Below are 19,848 nucleotides of genomic sequence, written 5' to 3'. Positions count from 1 at the left end.
TCATCACTTCTTCCTCACCATCTGCTCCTCCTCTTTATTCCTTTTCTTTGTCTCTCTCTCTTTCTCTTTCTTCCTCTTCCCAAGAGACTCTGCTCAGATAATGGTTTTTCTAAAAAAGCTGTTTGCTCCCTAATTCAGGTAAATTGCCCTTTTTACCATGGCCCTTAGGACCATGTTATTTTTTTTGTCTATCTCATCCACTAACCTCTCAACCAGTAGAGGAAAGGGCCATGTGTTATTTGTCTGTGTATCCTCAGTGCCTAATATGGTGTCTGGCACCAGTAGGAAAAAGTTTTAATGATCACTTATAAGTTGAGCCTACTGCCTTGTGTCAGTTAGTATCAACACAGAGCTGGGTATGAGGCAAAGTTTCTGACGATGAAGAATTTTACCACTTGCTGAGCTGAGAGTGTGGGGGTGATTGAGAAACATGTTTTTAAAAGAACTATTGTTACATCCCTTCTTACTACCCCATTGTTGATTGTGGTGGCAGGACCGAGGGTGCTGGTCAAGGGTCACCAGCCCCTGAGGACAGAAGTGGTAATGACAAGTCAATTCTTCTTTTATAACAAATTTTTCTTTCTCTCTGCTCTCTTTCAGGTGTATCGTGAGCTTCTTTCTTATAGTCACCCAGATGGGCTTCTGCTGCGTATACATTGTGTTTCTGGCTGATAATTTAAAACAGGTAGAGTCTTCTAGAGAAGGTGAGAGGGAAAAAGATCTGCAAAAGGAGGGTCCTCTCTTTTTAGTTGTTCAACAAATGGCTTCTTCTCTTTGGGCCCTAGTGTCCTTATCATGGGGCTTCCCAGGTGGCACAGTGGTAAAGAATCCGTCTGCCAATGCAGGAAACACAAGAAATGAGAGTTCAATCCCTGCGTCAGTAAGATCCCCTGGAGAAGGAAATGGCAACCCACTCCAGTATTCTTGCCTGGGAAATCCCATGGACGGAGGAGCCTGGTAGGCTATAGTCCATGGGGTTCCAGAGTTAGATATGACCGAGCATGCATGCACACACATATTCTCATCATACAATGAAGGCTATAGGCCATGGGGTTGCAGAGTTAGACATGACTGAGCATGCATGCACACGCATATCCTCATCATACAAAGGAAGGTAAACTAGATGTTATCAGTGAACACAGACTTCCTCCAGTTCACATATCTGCAGATTTCTGTAAGTGGTTACTTTTCCACAGTACCTTTTGTCCAAGAGTTGTCTTAATCATCCTTAGCTCTTCTTAAACTGATAACAGGTCTTTTCAAATGATGCCTAATCTTTGGGTCATCTTTATTACCTTTAATTGCTTCATCTCTATGGTTTAACAGTTTTTGTCCCCAAGAAATTTTTTCAATCTGATCCAGAAGTTATCTCGTAGCAATTTGAACAAAATAATATGGGTAATAACAGAGATCATCCTTAGTCAATAAATAAACTTAACAAAGAACACTGTTCTTTAGGCCTTTTTTGGGGGGGTGTGTGCTTAATGTAGTATCAGAAATTTGGAAATATAAAAACAAAATTAAATAGAAGGAAAAAGTAAGAAATCAAAGTTAGCTTCTATTACGTGTCAGGTATAATGCTGATCATTTCATAAGCTTTCCCTCATTTAGTTCTCTCCATGGTCTTATCAGGGGCTTCCCTGGTGGCTCAGATGGTAAAGAATCTGCCTGCAATGTGGGATACCTGGGTTTAATCCCTGGGTTGGGAAGATACCCTGGAGGAGGGATGGCAACCCACTCCAGTATTCTTGCCTGGAGAATCCCCATGGACAGAGAAGCCTGGCGCGCTACAGTTCATGGGGTTGCAAAGAGTTGGACACGACTGAACGACTAAGCACACATGGTCTTATCAGAGTAGGTACTGCAGTTATTCCCATCTTGCAGGTGAGAAAACTGATGTTATGAACTCTATAATTTATATAAATAGGGTCACAGAGAAAAGGTTAAAAACACAGGCCTTTTAACATCACAGCTCTATTTTTTAAACACTATGCTATACTGCTTCTCAAAGTAAAACAAAAGTATTCTTAATCTAACACTTATTAGTATTGTTTTATTTTTAATGACATTTTGGTTGGCCTTTATTATGTTTATTTATTACTAGGGAGTTCGAGAATCTTTTAACATATTTATTGTCAGTTTGTATTTTTCTTCCTTCTTTTTTTTTTGGCTGTGCTAGGTCTTTGTTGCTGCATGCAGGTTTTCTCTAGTTGTGGAAAGCAGGGGCTAATCTTTGTTGCAGAGCACAGGCTTCTCATTGCGGTGGCTCTTCTTGTTGCAGTGCTCAGGCGCTAGAGCACAGGCTCAGCGCATGCAGCCTGCAGACTGAGTAGTTGTGGCACACGGGCTTAGTTGCTCCATGGCAAGTGGGATTTTCCTGGACCAGGCATCAAACCCATGTCCCCTGCGTTGGCAGGCAGATTCTTATCCACTGTACCACCAGGGAAGTCCTGTTGTTGTATAAAATGAGTGTTCACTGATTAGCATTTTTCAATGTTCTTAAAAATTTTTGTATAATTTTTAAATTTTTATTTATTTGGCTGCACAGAGTCTTAGTTGTGGCACATAGGATCTTTGATCTTCATTGCAGCATGTGGGATCTAGTTCCTTGGCCAGGGATGGAACCCAAGCCTCCTGCATTAGGAGCCAGGAGTCTTAGCCACTGGACCACCAGGAAAGTCCCTAGGATAATTTTTAATAGTTTTATAATTTTCCATCACACTGACGACTTAATCTTTTATCATCTGATATTTTGTTTCCCTTTGTTTTTCTACTATAATCTATACAAATCTTTGTATACCTGTTTATTTCTTTAGTAAATGTATAATTTAAGTAAAATCACTGGATCAGGGACTTTGATTTGAAGGCTCTTAATTGCCACATTGCTGCTCAGAAATCAGTCTGACATTAGCAGAACTTTGTCAGTCATCTGCCTAGAGACAAAGTGAGCATTGTCTCAAGGACTTTGCAGGCTAAGTGGGGATGTGCTCTGAGACATATCAGTTCAGTTCAGTTCAGTCGCTCAGTCATGTCCGACTCTTTGCGACCCCATGAATTGTAGCACGCCAGGCCTCTCTGTCCATCATCAACTCCCGGAGTCTACCGAAACCCATGTCCATCGAGTCGGTGATGCCATCCAACCATCTCATCCTCTGTCGTCCCCTTCTCCTCCCGCCCCCAATCCTACCCAGCATTAGGGTCTTTTCCAATGAGTCAACCCTTTGCATGAGGTGGCCAAAGTATTGGAGTTTCAACTTCAACATCAGACCTTCCAATGAACACCCAGGACCGATCTCTTTCAGGATGGATTGATTGGATCTCCTTGCAGTCCAAGGGACTCTCAAGAGTCTTCTCCAACACCACAGTTCAAAAGCATCAATTCTTCGGCACTCAGCTTTCTTCACCGTCCAACTCTCACATCCATACATGACCACTGGAAAAACCATAGCCTTGACTAGATGGAATTTCGTTGGCAAAGTAATGTCTCTGCTTTTAAATATGCTATCTAGGTTGGCCATAACCTTCCTTCCAAGGAGTAAGTGTCTTTTAATTTCATGGCTGCAGTCACCATCAGCAGTGATTCTGGAGCCCAAAAAAGTAAAGTCTGACACTGTTTCCACTGTTTCCCCATCTATTTCCCATGAAGTGATGGGACCAGATGCCATGATCTTAGTTTTCTGGACGTTGAGCTTTAAGCCAACTTTTTCACTCTCCTCTTTCACCTTCATCAAGAGGCTCTTTAGTTCTTCACTTTCTGCCATAAGGGTGGTGTCATCCACATATCTGAGGTTATTGATATTTCTCCCGGCAATCTTCATTCCAGCTTGTGTTTCTTCCAGCCCAGCGTTTCTCATGATGTACTCTGCATATAAGTTAAATAAGCAGGGTGACAATATACAGCCTTGACGTACTCCTTTACCTATTTGGAACCAGTCTGTTGTTCCATGTCCAGTTCTAACTGTTGCTTCCTGACCTGCATACAGGTTTCTCAAGAGACAGGTCAGATGGTCTGGTATTCCCATCTCTTTCAGAATTTTCCACAGTTTATTGTGATCCACACAGTCAAAGGCTTTGGCATAGTCAATAAAGCAGAAATAGATGTTTTTCTGGAACTCTCTTGGTTTTTCAATGATCCAGCGGATATTGGCAATTTGATCTCTGGTTCCTCTGCCTTTTCTAAAACCAGCTTGAACATCTGGAAGTTCACAGTTCACGTATTGCTGAAGCCTGGCTTGGAGAATTTTGAGCATTACTTTACTAGCATGTGAGATGAGTGCAATTGTGCAGTAGTTTGAACATTCTTTGGCATTGCCTTTCTTTGGGATGTGAATGAAAACTGACCTTTTCCAGTCCTGTGGCCACTGCTGAGTTTTCCAGATTTGCTGGCATATCAAGTGCAGCACTTTCGCAGCATCACCTTTGAGGATTTGAAATAGCTCAACTGGAATTCCATCACCTCCACTAGCTTTGTTCATAGTGATGCTTTCTAAGGCCCACTTGACTTCACATTCCAGGATGTCTGGCTCTAGGTGAGGGATCACACCATCGTGATTATCTGGGTTGTGAAGATCTTTTTTGTACAGTTCTTCTGTGTATTCTTGCCACCTCTTCTTAATATCTTCTGCTTCTGTTAGGTCCAGGCATATAAATAAAGCTAAATATCAATGTAATATTTTGGTGCTGGATCAGGACTCCATTAATACCTTGAGGTTGGGCATGCTTAATTGTGGACTAAGGTGCAGAAATGTATGGGAGCAAGAAAAATTGTTGGAGCAAGGGAAGTTTCCCTTGAGAAGATGCATCTGAGCTGGGCATTGAAAGGTAGGTTGGAGAAGTGCTGGCAACCAAGGTAGGAGGAGGAATAAACACCTGGAGGCAGGAATGTATGGGACTTTCTCAGGAAGGGCAGTACAAGTGGTTATAGAAGAAGGTGTGGGCTTTAGGAGAGGAAGAGCCTTCACAGTTGAATGGGTCCATTTATGGCGGGCTTTGAATACCTGGCTAATTTTCCAACTATTTTTCCTATTGTAGTGAGGAATCCAAAAAAAACAAGATTTGACAATCGATTTACGTATTCATGATTTGTTAAATGAAAAGGAGATTTCAAAATAAGAGTATATGTTATAATTACAGTCTTGTAAAATAAAAAGGATATGTGTAATATATGTAATCTGTGATATTGCGTAGAACATGTATAGATGAATATATTGCAAAGCATTACCATACTACCCATGGGTACTGAGATTACCATTGCTTCTTCATTTTCTTCTTGCCTAACTCCAGTTTCTAATTGTTCTGCAGTGGATTGTGTTGCTTGCACAATAAAACTGTATCCATTGAGTCATGCTGATTCCAAAGGAGGGTGGTACCCTCCCACCTACCCTCACTTTGCCAGGGGGCTGTTTGTACAGTGTACAGAGGCTGTTCCATGTTTGCCACAATGACTATGGGATGCTAATAGCTTCTGTTGGGTGTCATTCAAGGATGCTAAATGTCCTGCAACGAATAGTCCAATGCTCACAAGGAAGAGTTCTCTCACTCAAAATGTCAGTGTTAGTCTAATTAAGAAACAACGATGAGCTTTTTTGGTTACAAGCAAAAGAAAAAGATTCAGTGGAACTTAAGCAGAAAATAAGTTTAGTGGAACAAGATTGGCTAACATCCAAAATGACAGAGAAAACTTAAAAAAAAAAAATGGGTCTCAGAAAAGGACAGGAACAGGAACCAGGCCATCAAGGGAGATATTGATAGTAGAACTGATGAGGAGCTGCCTCAGGGATTCCCTCTCAGAAGTAATGTTTGCCCTTTTCTAGTTCTGCCTTTTGTCATTTTGCTATAGATTCAGATTCCAGGGAGAGATGTGAGTGCCCCTGCTTGAGTCAAGGGCCAGTCCTTTGGCTCTGCCACATGATTGTGATTTACAGTCCACCAAGGCTATATTCAGGTGAGAGAGAATGCACCAAAAATAAATCAAAATCAAGAGGAATGGATTCCAGGTTGTCAAAAGCCAAGAAAGAGCCACTCTAAGTTTAGGCATTTGTGCTTATTAAAGTTATTTCTGCAGCTTCTTTTGAAGAAGTATGATGCAAAAGATTTGCAATAAGAAGTCCTAAAGTCGCTCTAACTCACTGTAAGACCCAGGCATGTGAGACATGCCAGCTGTTTGCGAGGGAGTCTGATGATGGGCCAGGCACTGAGCTAATCATGTGGCCATTGCTCTTCCCATTCCTCTCCCAGGTAGTGGAAGCAGTTAATAGCACAACCAACAACTGCCATTACAACGAGACAGTGATTCTGACGCCCACCATGGACTCTCGACTCTACATGCTCACCTTCCTGCCCTTCCTGGTACTGATAGTTCTCATCCGGAACCTCAGGGTCCTGACTGTCTTCTCCCTATTGGCCAACATCACCATGCTGATCAGCTTGATCATCATCGTCCAATACATCGTCCAGGTTAGCATACCATACTCCAACTCCCCCAATGAGCAGAGCATTTTATCAATGATAGACTGATACTTGGGGCCATCCCTAAGGGTAGGTATGTATGCACTTCAGTCTGCAGCTTAGAACTCACTTTATTGTAGGATTTCTTCCACAAAGATGTCTCTGTGCACTCTCATTCTTCAGGATATCTCTTCTTTCATGTAGCTTCTCCAATACTCGTTTTATGTCAAATCCTGGTTTTAGGAGAAAAACTGTACTTTGCAAGGAAAATATCTTGATTGGTGAACTACAGACCATTTCTATAACAGTTGGAGAGCAGCAGAAGGCAAATAAAAAGCATGATTTTCTACCAGAGCTAAACTTTATTGAACTAGTCTTACATCCTCTAAGCTGCAGTTTCAAGTAATTCCAAAATTATCCCTGGAAAGTTCAAGAGAAAACAATGACAACTAATATTTAGTTGTAGAGGTATAGAAAGCCTTAAAAGACCACAAATGAAGTTATCATGAGGTAAATCACACATCTTTGAAGTTGAGTTATGGATGTTGATTTTCCATTAATTTCCTACTTTTTTATCCTTTCTAATTTTTGTTTTATAATAGACAAGACTACGTAGAAACTTAAACCCAAAAGACCCAGGTAGTATAATCTGTAAAACATCTGAAAGGTATTATGCCTAATACCTTTCAGATGTTTCCTTCTTTCAGAAGTCAGAAAAAAAGTAATATTGTCCATAGAATTTAGTAACGGTAACAGATTAGCCAAATATTTTAGGATAAACACAGATAAGTCTTAAAGCAAATTGATAGATTCTACAAGATTGAATTTCCCAATGAAACAGCTACTTCTGAATAATTTTTGGACTATTCCAGAGGTTGCTCAGTTAGAGAAATGGTTCTGTCATTTCGATCTGTCATAGTAGATCACAAGGTACTTTAATAAACTATTTATTCCACGCACTTTCCTTCTATTTATACCTCACTGAAGAAGAAAAGGGAATTTTAATACTTAGCTAACTTACTATAGTTTGGGCTCCCTAGAATATCACTGTAACTGTAGTCACAGTGATTTCCAACATCTGTATCCACTGGTACATGCAAAGTGTTCTTGGGCACTTTAGACTAGTACTAACCTGTGTTGTATAAGATTTTCTTCTGGAGAATTCTGATAAATTAGACACCCTCCATGAGATCCTGATACTTCAGTACTCTCATAATACCTCAATCTTTCTTTCCTCTGGCTCTTTGGTATTGGGCAGTGTTAAAATCAACTTTGATTGTCGCCTACTTCCTTTTGAAGTTTTATGAATTTCTTGACATTCAACTTTTTGTTCTTATAATTCAGGTATACTCTCAGAATACTCTCCCTCTTAAAGGAGCCCAAACATGCTTTAAGAGTAAATGTCTTATCGTATTTCTCTCTCTCATAGGAAATTCCAGACCCACACCAGTTGCCACTGGTAGCAAATTGGAAGACCTACTCGCTCTTCTTTGGAACAGCCATTTTTTCATTTGAAAGCATTGGTGTGGTAAGGTTTGAATTGAGGTAGACTTTCCCAGGTGCTGTGGGTGGCCTTCTGAACAGGAGCTAGGAGCTCTGGATTTCTGTGTGCACAAGAGAAACTAACCTCTGTCTTCACTTGTGTCAGTTTTCACCAGCAGGAGAAAGTAGATTATTATAGCAGAGAGGTTAAAATGGTCAGGATATAGTTTTATTACTGTCCTAATACATTTATTAAACATTTATCTTCATATCAACATACATTTCCTAATCTTTAAAAATCAAGATAAATGGAGGTATACAATTTAAGTTACAGGATTTTTATGAAACATAAAAAAGGTTTAAAATGGAAAGTATAGTATATTTACAGTGGAATGTTGTACAGTCTATACTTCCACACTTGAAAAAGGAGAGTGCTGTGTATAATTTTTTTCTTCCAGTTTTTTGAGATATAGTTGACATATAGTGCTGTTTAAGTTTAAAGGTGTATGGCATAATGATTTGACTTATGTAGATAATGAAGTGATTATCATAGTAAGATTAGTGAACATATATCATCTCATGTAGATATAAAATTAATCAAATAGAAAAAAATTTTCCCTTGTGATGAGAACTTATGATTCACTTTAACCTTCATATATAGTGTTAATTATATTTGACCTACAGCACTGTTAGTTCCTGTTACTTACAACAAATTTGATATTTCTGTGGGTTTCAAAATGATCACCATGATAAATCTAGTTATGATAATGTCACAGTACAAAGATATCACTTAGTTACTGACTATATTCCCCTTCAAAGATATTACATAGTTATTGACTGTATTCTCTGTACTATACATTTCTTACCTGTGACTCATTTATTTTGCAACAAGTAGCTTGTGTCTCTTTGTGCCTCTATGCTTTTTACATTTACTATTAATTTATATACAGTACAATTCACTTTTATTTGATGTACATTGCTATAAGTTTCAAGAAATGCAGAGTCCTAGGTCACAGTCAGGACACAGAACAATCCTCCCACCATGAAAAGCTTCCTTGTGTTGCCCCTTTTGTAGTCCACTTACCCCCACTCCCATTAACCCCTGGCATTTACCTTCTGTTCTCTGTCTCTCTTGTTTTATTTTTTTCCAGAATGCCATCCATATGGAATCAGATAGTATGTAACTTTTTAAGCCTGGCTTCTTTCACTTAGCTGCATGTAAGGTCATCCACATGGTTGCATGCATCAGGAGCTCATTGCTTTCTACCCCTGAGCATCCACTGTATGAGCAGTACCATGATTTGTTTATCTATCGCCTGCTGAAGGACATTTAAGTTGTTTCTGATGATTATGAGTAATGCTACTGTAAGCATTTGTATACAGGGTTTTGTGTAAACATATGTTTTCATTTCTTTAGGAATAGGTTTGTTAGGTCACATGCTAATGTATGTTTAACTTTATAGAAAATTGCCAAACAGGTTTCCAGAATGGCTGTACCATTTTTGCATTACCACCAGATGTACAAGAGTTAAGAGTTCCTTTGTATCTTTGCTGGTTCTTATCTGTATTTGTAATGTTTTTCTAAATTTAAGCCAGTCTAATACGTGTGTGGTGGTATTTGTAATTTCATTTGCACTTTACTGATGACCAGTGATGTTGAGTCTCTTTTTATGGGCTTATTTAATAGTTGTATATTGTCTTCAGTATAGTTCCTGTTCAGATATTTTGTGAATTTTTAAAAAACTGAATTTTTGTCTTTTATTGTTGAGCTTTAAAAATTCTTTGTATATTTCAAATGCAAATCCTTTATTAGACATGTAATTTGTAAATATTTTCTCTAGTCTGTAGCTTATCTTTTCATTCTCTTAACAGTGTCTTCTCTAGAGAAAAAGTTTTAATTTTGATAAAGTTCAACATATCGAAAATTTTCATTTATGGATCTTACTTTCCATGTTTTCTCTAAAATGCATTGCCTAATCTAAGGTCACAATGATTTTTCTTCCCAAAGAGCTTTCTTCTAAATATTTTCTAAGTATTTCTTCTAAATATTTTGTTTTCATTGTACATTTAGATCTATGATCCATTCTGAGTTAATTTTCATTACAAGTGTTTATATGTTGAAGTTCAGTTTTTAAAGGATGCCCAATTATTCCTGCATCATTTGTTGAATAGACTGCTCTCCATTTGAATTACCTTTGCATCTTTGTAAAAAGCTAATTGGTATATAAGTATAGGTCAGTTTCTGGACTTTCTATACTGATTCATTGATTAATGTGTCTATCCTTTCATGAATACCAAAATACCTTGATAGCACAAGCTTTATCTTAAAATCATGTCATAATAGAGCTCCAGCTTTGTCCTAATTGGTATTTGTGTGATGTATCTTTTTTCCATCCCCTTAATTTTTTATCAAGATAAAATTCACCATTTTAACCATTTTGAAGTATATAATTTAGTGACTTTTAGTGCCTTCACAATATTGTGCAGTCATCACCACTGCCTAATTCTGAAACATTTTTATCACCCCAAAGAGAGACCCTATTGCCCATTAAGCAGTCACACTCCATTCCCCTCTTCTCCCAGCCCTGGCAACCACAATCTTTGTCTTTTAATTGGTATGGTTAGACCATTTGCAATTAATGTAATTGTCATGTTTAAAGGTCTGCATTTTGTTATTTGCTTTCTGTTTTATCTTTCCTATTTTCTCTTTTGTGATGTTTTATCCAGTTACTTTCAAGATACTTTTCTAGAAATCTTTGGTTTTCAGCAGTTGTATTATATTGTCTGGATAAGTGTTGAGTTTGTCCTATTTAATTTTCACTTAGTTTCTTAAATCTGTAAATACATGTCATTTACCTAATATGGGAAGTTTCAGCTATTATCTTTTCCAAAATTTTTTTCTGTACCAAGCTCTGTCTCCTTCCCTTCTGGGACTCCAGTGACCTGAATGTTAGACACTTTGATATATGTCCCACTAGTTTCTGAGGCCCTATTCATTTTTTAAAATCATTTTTTTCTCTTTTATGTTCCAATTCAATAGTTCCTGTTGATGTATTTTCAAGAGAGGGGAGAAGTCACTGACTGTGTTCCGTCATTTACATTGGGCCCCTTCAATAGGGGCTCTCAGTTCTAAAATTTCAGCTTGGTTCTTTGGTTCTTATTCTTTCAGCTTCTTTCCTGAGAACTTTTATCTGTTGAGTTGTTTCAATAGTGTTCTCCCTTACTTCCCAGAAGTTGGTTATAATAATTGCTTTAATGTCTTTGATATTTCCACAATTTGAATCATCTTAGGATTGACATCTGTTAACTTTTCCCTTGAGAAGTGCTGAGATTTTCCGGGTTCTTTGTATGTTGATTAATTATAGACTGTATCCTATACATTTTGAATATTGTTTTATGAGACTCTGGAGCATGTTAAAATCCTCTGAAGAATATTGATCTTTTATTTTAGCAAGCAATCAATCTGATTAGATTCAGACCACAAGTCCTGATCCATCTTCAGGAGATCATGGTTTTATTTATTTATTTGTTCATACATAGTTTTTATTTACAGATTTGACAAGGATGCAAGATATAGAACAGAGGTAGCTTCAGCTGTACTTTCTTTAGTATAAATCTGTGATCAGTTTGCTTCTCACACTGGTTTTGTATTAACCTCAGTGTTCAATAAGCATGTCACAGCTTAAACCATGGTTTTAATATCAGACTAGTTTTCAAAGGAGAAGGCAATGGCACCTCACTCCAGTACTCTTGCCTGGAAAATCCCATGGGCGGAGGAGCCTGGTAGGTTACAGTCCATGGGGTCGCTAAGAGTCAGACACGACTGAGCGACTTCACTTTCACTTTTCCCTTTCATGCATTGGAGAAGGAAATGGCAACCCTCTCCAGTATTCTTGCCTGGAGAATCCCAGGGACGGCGGAGCCTGGTGGGCTGCCGTCTATGGGGTCGCACAGAGTCAGACATGACTGAAGCGACTTAGCAGCAGCAGCAGCAGTTTTCAGACTTTAAACTGATACTTGGCTTCACCTTGCCTTTATACTACCCAGAGACCAGATGGTGGTCCCCATGATAGTTTAGTTCTCAAAAGCTTTCCTTTGATGCTTCACATCAGTTGCCCATGTATAGCTCAGGGCTGAGCCCAAACTTCATTCACAGATTTAGAGGGTCACTTTCTCTGGCTCCCTCCTTTCCATGTTTTCCTGCACACTCACCAGTGTGCTGCACACTCATCCAGCAGCTTCTTTTTCTGGTCCTCTGGCTAGAAAGTCAGGGTTTCAGCCTCCCTACATGTCTATCCGGTTCTTGTGACTGGACCTCACTCAAGGGTGAGTATCAAGAGTAAAGAGAGGAGGAAAGAGTAATAGGGATTCCTTCCATGGGTGTGCAGCCTGTATGGTCACATGGGGCCCTGCCTTTTAGAAGGATCCCACTCTTGGTTTAATGCCCTGCATTCATCATACTGAAATTCTTGACCTTTGACCAAGTGGTTCTTCATTGTCACTCTGCACTGAGCCCCACAAATTATGTAGCCAATCCAATTCCCCTCTTACTCTTTGGACTCTCAAAGCACCTTTTCCCTGTTCCTCTGCTCCAAGAGAATTAGTGTGTCTCAGATTTTTAGGTGCCTCTGTAACCACTGCAATCACTGGTATAGCAGATTGTTGCTCTGTGCCTGAGACTTGCCTTGGGGGCATGGCTTGGAGAGTAAAAAGGAAGCAGGAATAATAGGAATTCTCTCCATGCTCTCCATCCCACAGGGTCCCCTATTTTAGGTCTTCCAGCCAGGAAGAGGGTTTCTGCTTGATTTTTTTTCCGTCTGCATCCACAACATAGTTCTAGGATTTGGGCTGTCCTTAACTAGGAGATACAAGAAGGAGAAAAAATCAGGAAACTCATTGCCATAATGGCCATTTTTACTGGTTTTTAGCAATTCACCTTCTATTATATATTTTTCAGAGTCCATGGCTAGTTGCTTAATATATTCTGTCCAGAGCTTTTAGTCTTAATCAGTGAGAGAGAGATGACACAGTATGCTTACAGCATCTTAATGAAACTGTGAACAGTGGACAAACAAAGCACACTTGCTGGCCAAGTTGGGCCACCCCAGGGAGTTGATCTCCTTGGTCTGGTCAACCGGCAGGGCTCTTCCAGGTCTGAATGGTCCTGGGATCATTTTGTGACTCCAGGCCTGCCTTTCCTTTTTTTCCTTTAATGGTGGTAAAATGTACCTAAAATTTACCATCTTAACTTTTTTTAAAATTAATTTATTTTTTATTGAAGAATAATCGCTTTACAGAATTTTGGTGTTTTCTGTCAAACCTCAACATGAATCGGCCATAGGTATACATATATCCGCTCCCTTTTGAAACTCCCTCCCATTTCCCTCCCCATCCCACCTCTCTAGGTTGATACAGAGCCCCTGTTTGAGTTTTCTGAGCCATAAGTGTACAGTTCAGTGACATAAACTATATTCGTATCGTTGTACAACCATCATCACCATCCATCTCTTTTCATCTTGCAAAACCAAAACTGTGTACCCACTAAACAATAACTCCTCCCTTCCCTGGCCTGTGGGAATCATTAGTCTACTTTCTGACTCTGAGTCTGACTACTTCAGTTACCTCAATGAGTGGGATCACACAGTATCTGTCATTTTGTGACTGGCTTAGTTCATTTAGCTTATGTCTTCAAGAGTTGTGCATGTTGGGGCATATATCAGAATTTCCTTTCTTTAAAGGCTGAATAATATTCCATTTTGTATATGGACCACACTTTGTTTATCCATTCCTTCATCAGTGGACATCTGGGGTGCCTTGAACTTGTGGCTACTATGAATAATGCTGCTATGAATGTAGGTGTACAAATTTCTGTGCATGTTCCTACTTCTGATTTTGTGTACATACTCCCAGAAATGGTATGCCTTCCTCTTGATGCCCATGTTCCTCTTTCTCCTCCTCTCTTCTTACATTGTGATATTTCTGTAGGTTCTGCCCCTGGAAAACAAGATGAAGGATGCCCGCCGCTTCCCAGTCATCCTGTCTTTGGGAATGTCCATCATTACTGCCCTCTACATCAGTGTCGGGACTCTGGGCTACCTGCGGTTTGGAGATGATGTCAAGGCCAGCATAACCCTTAACCTGCCCAACTGCTGGTAACTCCATGGGTCTCAGGAGGTGGGGACTCAGGGCCAGTGGGCTCAGGAATATATAGGTCACCTTCTCCTCCTTCCACAGAGGGCAAACTGAGGTCTGGAGGGCATCCACAAGGAGAAGCAGAGCTGTCACTAGAACCTTGGTCTCCAGATTCTCTGTCCAGGGAGCTCTTCTTCAACAACAGTCTCCCATGTTGAGTGAGGCCTTGATAGCTTAGTGTGAGGAAGGACATGATTTAGGAAGATAGGGGAAAAGTCAGAGTCGTTGGTCACCTAAGGAAAGAAAGGAGGGGCACAGAGGCCAAGAGGCAGAGAGAGGAGCCAGTGGGCAGCTCCAATTACATTTACTAAGGCTGTACCACAAAGTCTTGCAGAGTAGCTAGGATGAAAAAGTAGTAAAACAAGAACTAATGAGGGAAGACCATTGGAGTCTGGAAAATGTTTATATTTAAGTGACCCAATTCATACAACAATTAGCTGACTCAGACTTCAATAATGCAATATCTCAATAGATAGATGAACCCCTATCACATTGTGCATCATTTTCTCCCACACTGAGGCATGTCATTCATTACAAGATACCTGTCTTTTGAAGGGTCACTTGGAGGCTTAAGTTATCTAAATGGTGCTCCTTTCCCAAGCTGATCAATATCATTCATCAAGCAATTACTGTATCCCAATTACATGCTGATGCCAGTGTAGACACATGGGGATGTGGAGGTTATTGATGTAAGTAGACTATAATTTTGAGCTTCATGATCTTTTCAGCTCGTGATCCAATGGAAATGGGGAAGGGATAATGTATATACACAAATGTAACTTAGGAACAGAAAAAGAAGCCCTCCAGAATAGTGGAGAGGCCTTGAGGACTCCCCAGGAGAGAAAGTACATTGGAGTGGGAGTACAGGGGATCGTCCTGTCCAACGAGATGGCTCCATCCAAACAAGGACAACTGCAGCACCCCTGGATCCAGGTCCCAGTTACACCAACCCCTAGCTTGTGGTCATGGGTGATTTATTTAACTTCTCTGACCCTCATTTTCCTCTTCTAAAAAACAGAGTTATCATGTGGATCAAGTTGGATATGTCTAAAGGTATCTGGCATGTAGTGCTTCCTTGGGAATTTCAAAAAAACATGTGGGGACTGCACAGATGGAAAGGGAGTAGAGAGGGTGCTTCAGACAACAGAACTAGTGTAAGCAGGAAACCCAGAAATATGAAAGTTAGTCTTTGTAAGGAATGGACTGAGTATACACAGGTTTGCTAAACAGGCCAGATGCATCTACCACATTATTGAACTAAGGGGGAGAAGCCTTACCTCCGTAGGTCATAAAAGGCATCAGTAGCACTCAACACCCCCCATCATGTGGTCTCTCTGCCCCTAGCCTGAGGCCTCTAAGTAACCCTGTCTCTTCTTTTATCCCTCAACCCCACACAACCCTCTTTGTAAACTACCTCTTCCCCCAAGGATTTGGGATTCTGCAGTTCTTTCAGCCTACTTGAAGTATTTGTTGATATGCCAACAGTTTTGAGGGATCCAGAGAATTCCTAAGAACAGACAGAGATTACAAAGGACCAGATCTTTTAGACCCAGGTCTTCACTACTTATCACTTGTATCTCCGTGAGCAAGGTACCTGGCCTGAACTTCTCTTTCCTAAAATCTAAAATCCAGCATCAAGTGATAATGGTTTGTGAAGGTGTTATTTATACCCATACCCGAGATTCTTTTAAGAGGTAACCCTCTCAACTGCTTCTATTTGAATCTGTGATGATTCAATCTCTCACCACTGCATGCTCTGCTGTGACTTCCTCTTGTAGGTGGTCCCTCCCCATCATTTTCAGACAAGGAAACATTTGCCCACAGGACTGTTCCAAGATCAGAGGTTAATGTACAAAGATTCCAAGTGTCAGAGCACGTTGGCCTTGAGAGCACTGCTCTGGTTTGTTCTGCAGGCTGTACCAGTCAGTCAAGATCCTCTACATCATTGGCATCCTGTGCACCTATGCCCTGCAGTTCTACGTCCCTGCGGAAATCATCATTCCCTTCGCCACCTCCCACGTGTCGAAGCGCTGGGCACTGCCTCTGGACTTGTTCATTCGCCTCGCCATGGTCAGCCTGACATGTGAGTGGAAGGCAGAGCGCCTGGTTGCCCTTTTCCAGAGGGCTATCAGGAATCAGCCACACGGTATACGATAGTCACAATAACCAGCATTAATTGCGTACTATAACTGTATTTCTGGGGCCATTTTAAGCTTTCCAAGTAGTAATTCATTTTATTTAAGCTTGAGGAATAACTTCATTCTTACATCTACCTAATTAGATAAATTTACTGGTGTCCAGCTTGAGGGAATAACAACTTATCAAATAATAATTACAAAAGAACTGGCTTTCATTAAACACCTACTGTATGCTATCCTCTCAGCTAAGCTCTTTCTCTCCTATATTTCATAATATTTTCTTCAGTCTTTGCAGGAACTCTTATGAGGTAGGACTGTGATAAACTCTACTTTATAAATGAGAAAGCTGAAGCAGGGAGTGAGAAGCAATTGGGCAGAAAGTGCCAGAGGTGGGGTTTGAACCCAAGTCATCTCAGTCCAGACCCATCACAGTTTACCTCCAGGACAGAGGTTGAAAATGGTCGCCAGTGGCAACCCTCCTTGTGCTCTAGGCCCTATGATCCAGGGTGCCCCTCACCTTTAGTATTTTAGTGGGGGTGAAGATGATAGAGATTCCTGCATTGTGTGTGCCCTGGCCCCCCTGGCTCTAAGGCTCCTTTTAATTGTGATTCTTGTTGTGCTAGACCAGCCCATATAAATCATGGGACACTGATTTTCTTCCTTTGAAATCATTTATTCCCAGTTTGTCCTCGGAGGCAGGGACACCACCATACAGAATATTAGAGACTCCAGAAAGATCAGTGAATTTGCCTTAGATATGAAGATAACAATTCCTTAAGCTTTTGCATTTGCCCCAATCAGTACAGGAAAGAATCTGCCTGCAAAGCGGGAGACCCAGGTTTGATCCCTGGGTTGGGAAGATCCCCTGGAGAAGGGCATGGCAACCCACTCCAGCATTCCTGTCTGGAGAGTTCTATGGACAGAGGAGCCTGGCGGGCTGCGGTCCGTGGGGTCTCAAAGAGTCCGATACGACTGAATGACTAATGCTTTCACTTTCTTTTCAGTCAGTACGTATGCAAACAATTATTTGCAAACAAGTAAAAATAATAAAGTAGGGACTTCCCTGGCAGTCCAATGGTTAAGAATTCATGCTTCCACTGTAGGTTCAATCCCTGTTGTTGTCCGACTCTGTGACCCCATGGACTGCAGTACATCAGGCCTCCCTTTTCCTCACCATCTCCCAGAGTTTGCCCATTTCAATCCCTGATCAGGGAACTAAGATGCTGCATGCCACACAGCATGGCCAAAAGGAAAAAGAAAAACAAATAATAAAGTAATAGTGAAGTAATAATAAAAATAATTTTTCTGAGTGCTTTGCATGAATTAACTTCTTTAAGACTTTAACACCATTTGCAGTATGAACAATAATATCTAACAGGATAGACACCATCCCCATTTGGCAGATGAGGAAAAAAGCTGAGAAACAGTTGGAGACTTAACCCAAGGCCACATGGAGAATCCTGTCTTCCAGTCCTGATTTGTGCTGTTATACCACACTCCATCCTAGCAGACCTGGGGGAGGCTTCTGTGTTTGTAATCAGGAAGATTGTCCATCGAGTGAAATAAAAAATGTAAAAGCCCAGGCCTCTAGAACATCATACAAAAAACTTATATATATTATAAATCATATAATTTCAAGATCTTTAGCTTTTAGTGTTTGTTTGTTAGACATTTTATAACATGTATGTAAAACTTGGAGAAGATACTCCTTTAAAGGAACCCTGTGATCTTGTTCCCACTGAGTAATTCTCCTGTGAGTAATTACACATTCTAATTGTTTGCAAGTAAGAGGTGTTTGTAGTCCTGTTAATCATTAACGTTAGTTCCACAAAAGCAAGGGGTTTCTTTGTCTGTTTTGTACATTGATGTATTCCAAACAGCTGGGACAGTTCCCAGCACTGTTATTTAGTGTTATTTATTAAGTAAGAGCTTAATCGTTAAACAGGTAGCGATTTGAAATGTACCTCTGTGGCATGAAAATTATCTTAAACTAAAAGCAAGCAGCCATGGGGAAAAAACCTTATCTAAATGTTCTTTGTGAATTATGCAGAATATTCTGAAAAATACAGGCACCAAAATCCCTTTTCTGGGAGATTTTCAATCAGAGAGACTAACCATCATCACAGACTAAGTAATTTAATTAAATAACATGGAAGCTCTCCCCCACTTTAATTCCTCTTTTGAAGCGGGTGTGTAAACCTCTTTGTTTAGGGACCCAGTTCATATGAAGGCTGTGTGTGTGTGTATGTGCTCATTTGCTCAGTCATGTCCGACTCTTTGTGACCCCATAGACTGCAGCCCACCAGACTCCTCTGTCCATGGAATTTTCCAAGCAAGAATACTGGAGTGGGTTGCCATTTCCTCCTCCAGGGGATCTTCCTGACCCAGGGATCAAATATCTCTTGCATCCCCTGCATTGGCAGACGGACTCTTTACCACTGCGTGGCCTAGGAAACCCCATATGAAGGCTTCCTAAGCCCTAAATCAACCTTGTCTTTCCTCCTGTTAATCTGCTTGTTGTCAGTTAAATTCACAGACCCCCCAAACACTGAACCTAAATGGGAAGAGGTAAAGTTTCTTTTCAATAATATTAATGTCTATATTTGAAAGATGATTGAAAGGAGACACACTAAAATTTTAATGTGTAACCTTTAGTGAATGTGGCTGGCGGTATTATAGGAGTTTCAGCTTTTCTTTATGTAGCTGTATGTGTAAGAAACAACTGGTATATGTTTTAATTAGAGGATTTTTAAAGCAGACTTTAAGACTTTGGCTAAGCCCAGAAAGTTCCATCTATCCTGTATCATCTCCTGCAGGCGTCTTGGCTATCCTCATCCCCCGCCTGGACCTGGTCCTCTCCCTGGTGGGCTGCCTGAGTGGCAGTGCCCTGGCCCTCATCATCCCACCCCTCCTGGAGATCACCACCTACTACTCAGAGGGCATGAGCCCCGTCACCATCGTCAAGGACGCCCTGATCAGCATCCTGGGCTTCGTGGGCTTTGTGATGGGGACCTACCAGGCCCTAGATGAGCTGATCCAGTCAGGAGACTCTCTCACCTTTTCCAACTCCACTATTTTTATTCAGTGAATATGGCACTGCTTCTTCCCACCAGCACCTTGACGTTTAATGACACAAATCTCTTTTATGTGCGTTATCTGTATTTTGAGGCTTTACCTTTCTCTGGGCTAAGTCACAGTGAAACAAGCACAGACTTACCAAGACAAGGTCTAGGTGGTAATTTAAAATTTTTTGCGTGTTTATTTCTTTTCTTTCCATCTCTAGCTTTCCCCTACACTGAGAGCTCTCCCTCTGAAGTCTCTTGATTCCATCCAACTTTTTGGCAGTTCACATCATGAATTTCTTACCTTGAGTGGGGCTATGCAAGAGGAAGCCACTGGGGGGATCCAAGAGGCAGCGACTGACAGAAGGAGGGGCAGCCTGCTAAGGCTGTGGTGATTGGTAGACAAAGGGTGTCCTCTTTTCCAGTGGACATAATCCATAATCCAGCAAAGTGTGAATAGCTCCAGCATCAGAGTGGGTAGGATCCAGAGGTCCAGTGCGAACTGCAGCTGTCAGACAGAAAGGAGC

The 19,848-nt window shown here is 40.7% G+C and overlaps 1 protein-coding gene across 1 annotated transcript in view; it reads left to right on the top strand.

Moving 5' to 3' along the window:
- SLC36A2 (solute carrier family 36 member 2) overlaps positions 1-19,505 on the top strand; it is a 75,873-nt gene extending 56,368 nt beyond the window's left edge. Inside the window, exons 9-14 of the mRNA XM_081495908.1 lie at positions 601-685; positions 6,238-6,456; positions 7,877-7,975; positions 13,915-14,081; positions 16,035-16,204; positions 19,076-19,505. Of these exons, the coding sequence (XP_081352034.1) occupies positions 601-685; positions 6,238-6,456; positions 7,877-7,975; positions 13,915-14,081; positions 16,035-16,204; positions 19,076-19,347 (1,012 nt within the window). The 3' untranslated portion in view covers positions 19,348-19,505. The remainder of the gene's footprint in view (positions 1-600; positions 686-6,237; positions 6,457-7,876; positions 7,976-13,914; positions 14,082-16,034; positions 16,205-19,075) is intronic.
- The last annotated feature ends 343 nt before the right edge of the window (positions 19,506-19,848 follow it).

Source organism: Giraffa tippelskirchi, chromosome 6 (assembly GCF_054371585.1).
Source record: "Giraffa tippelskirchi isolate mGirTip1 chromosome 6, T2T-mGirTip1v1.2.pri, whole genome shotgun sequence".
Lineage (NCBI taxonomy): Eukaryota > Metazoa > Chordata > Mammalia > Artiodactyla > Giraffidae > Giraffa > Giraffa tippelskirchi.
Note: the sequence above shows the minus strand (reverse complement) of the source record. Positions and strands in the feature narration are given on the sequence as shown.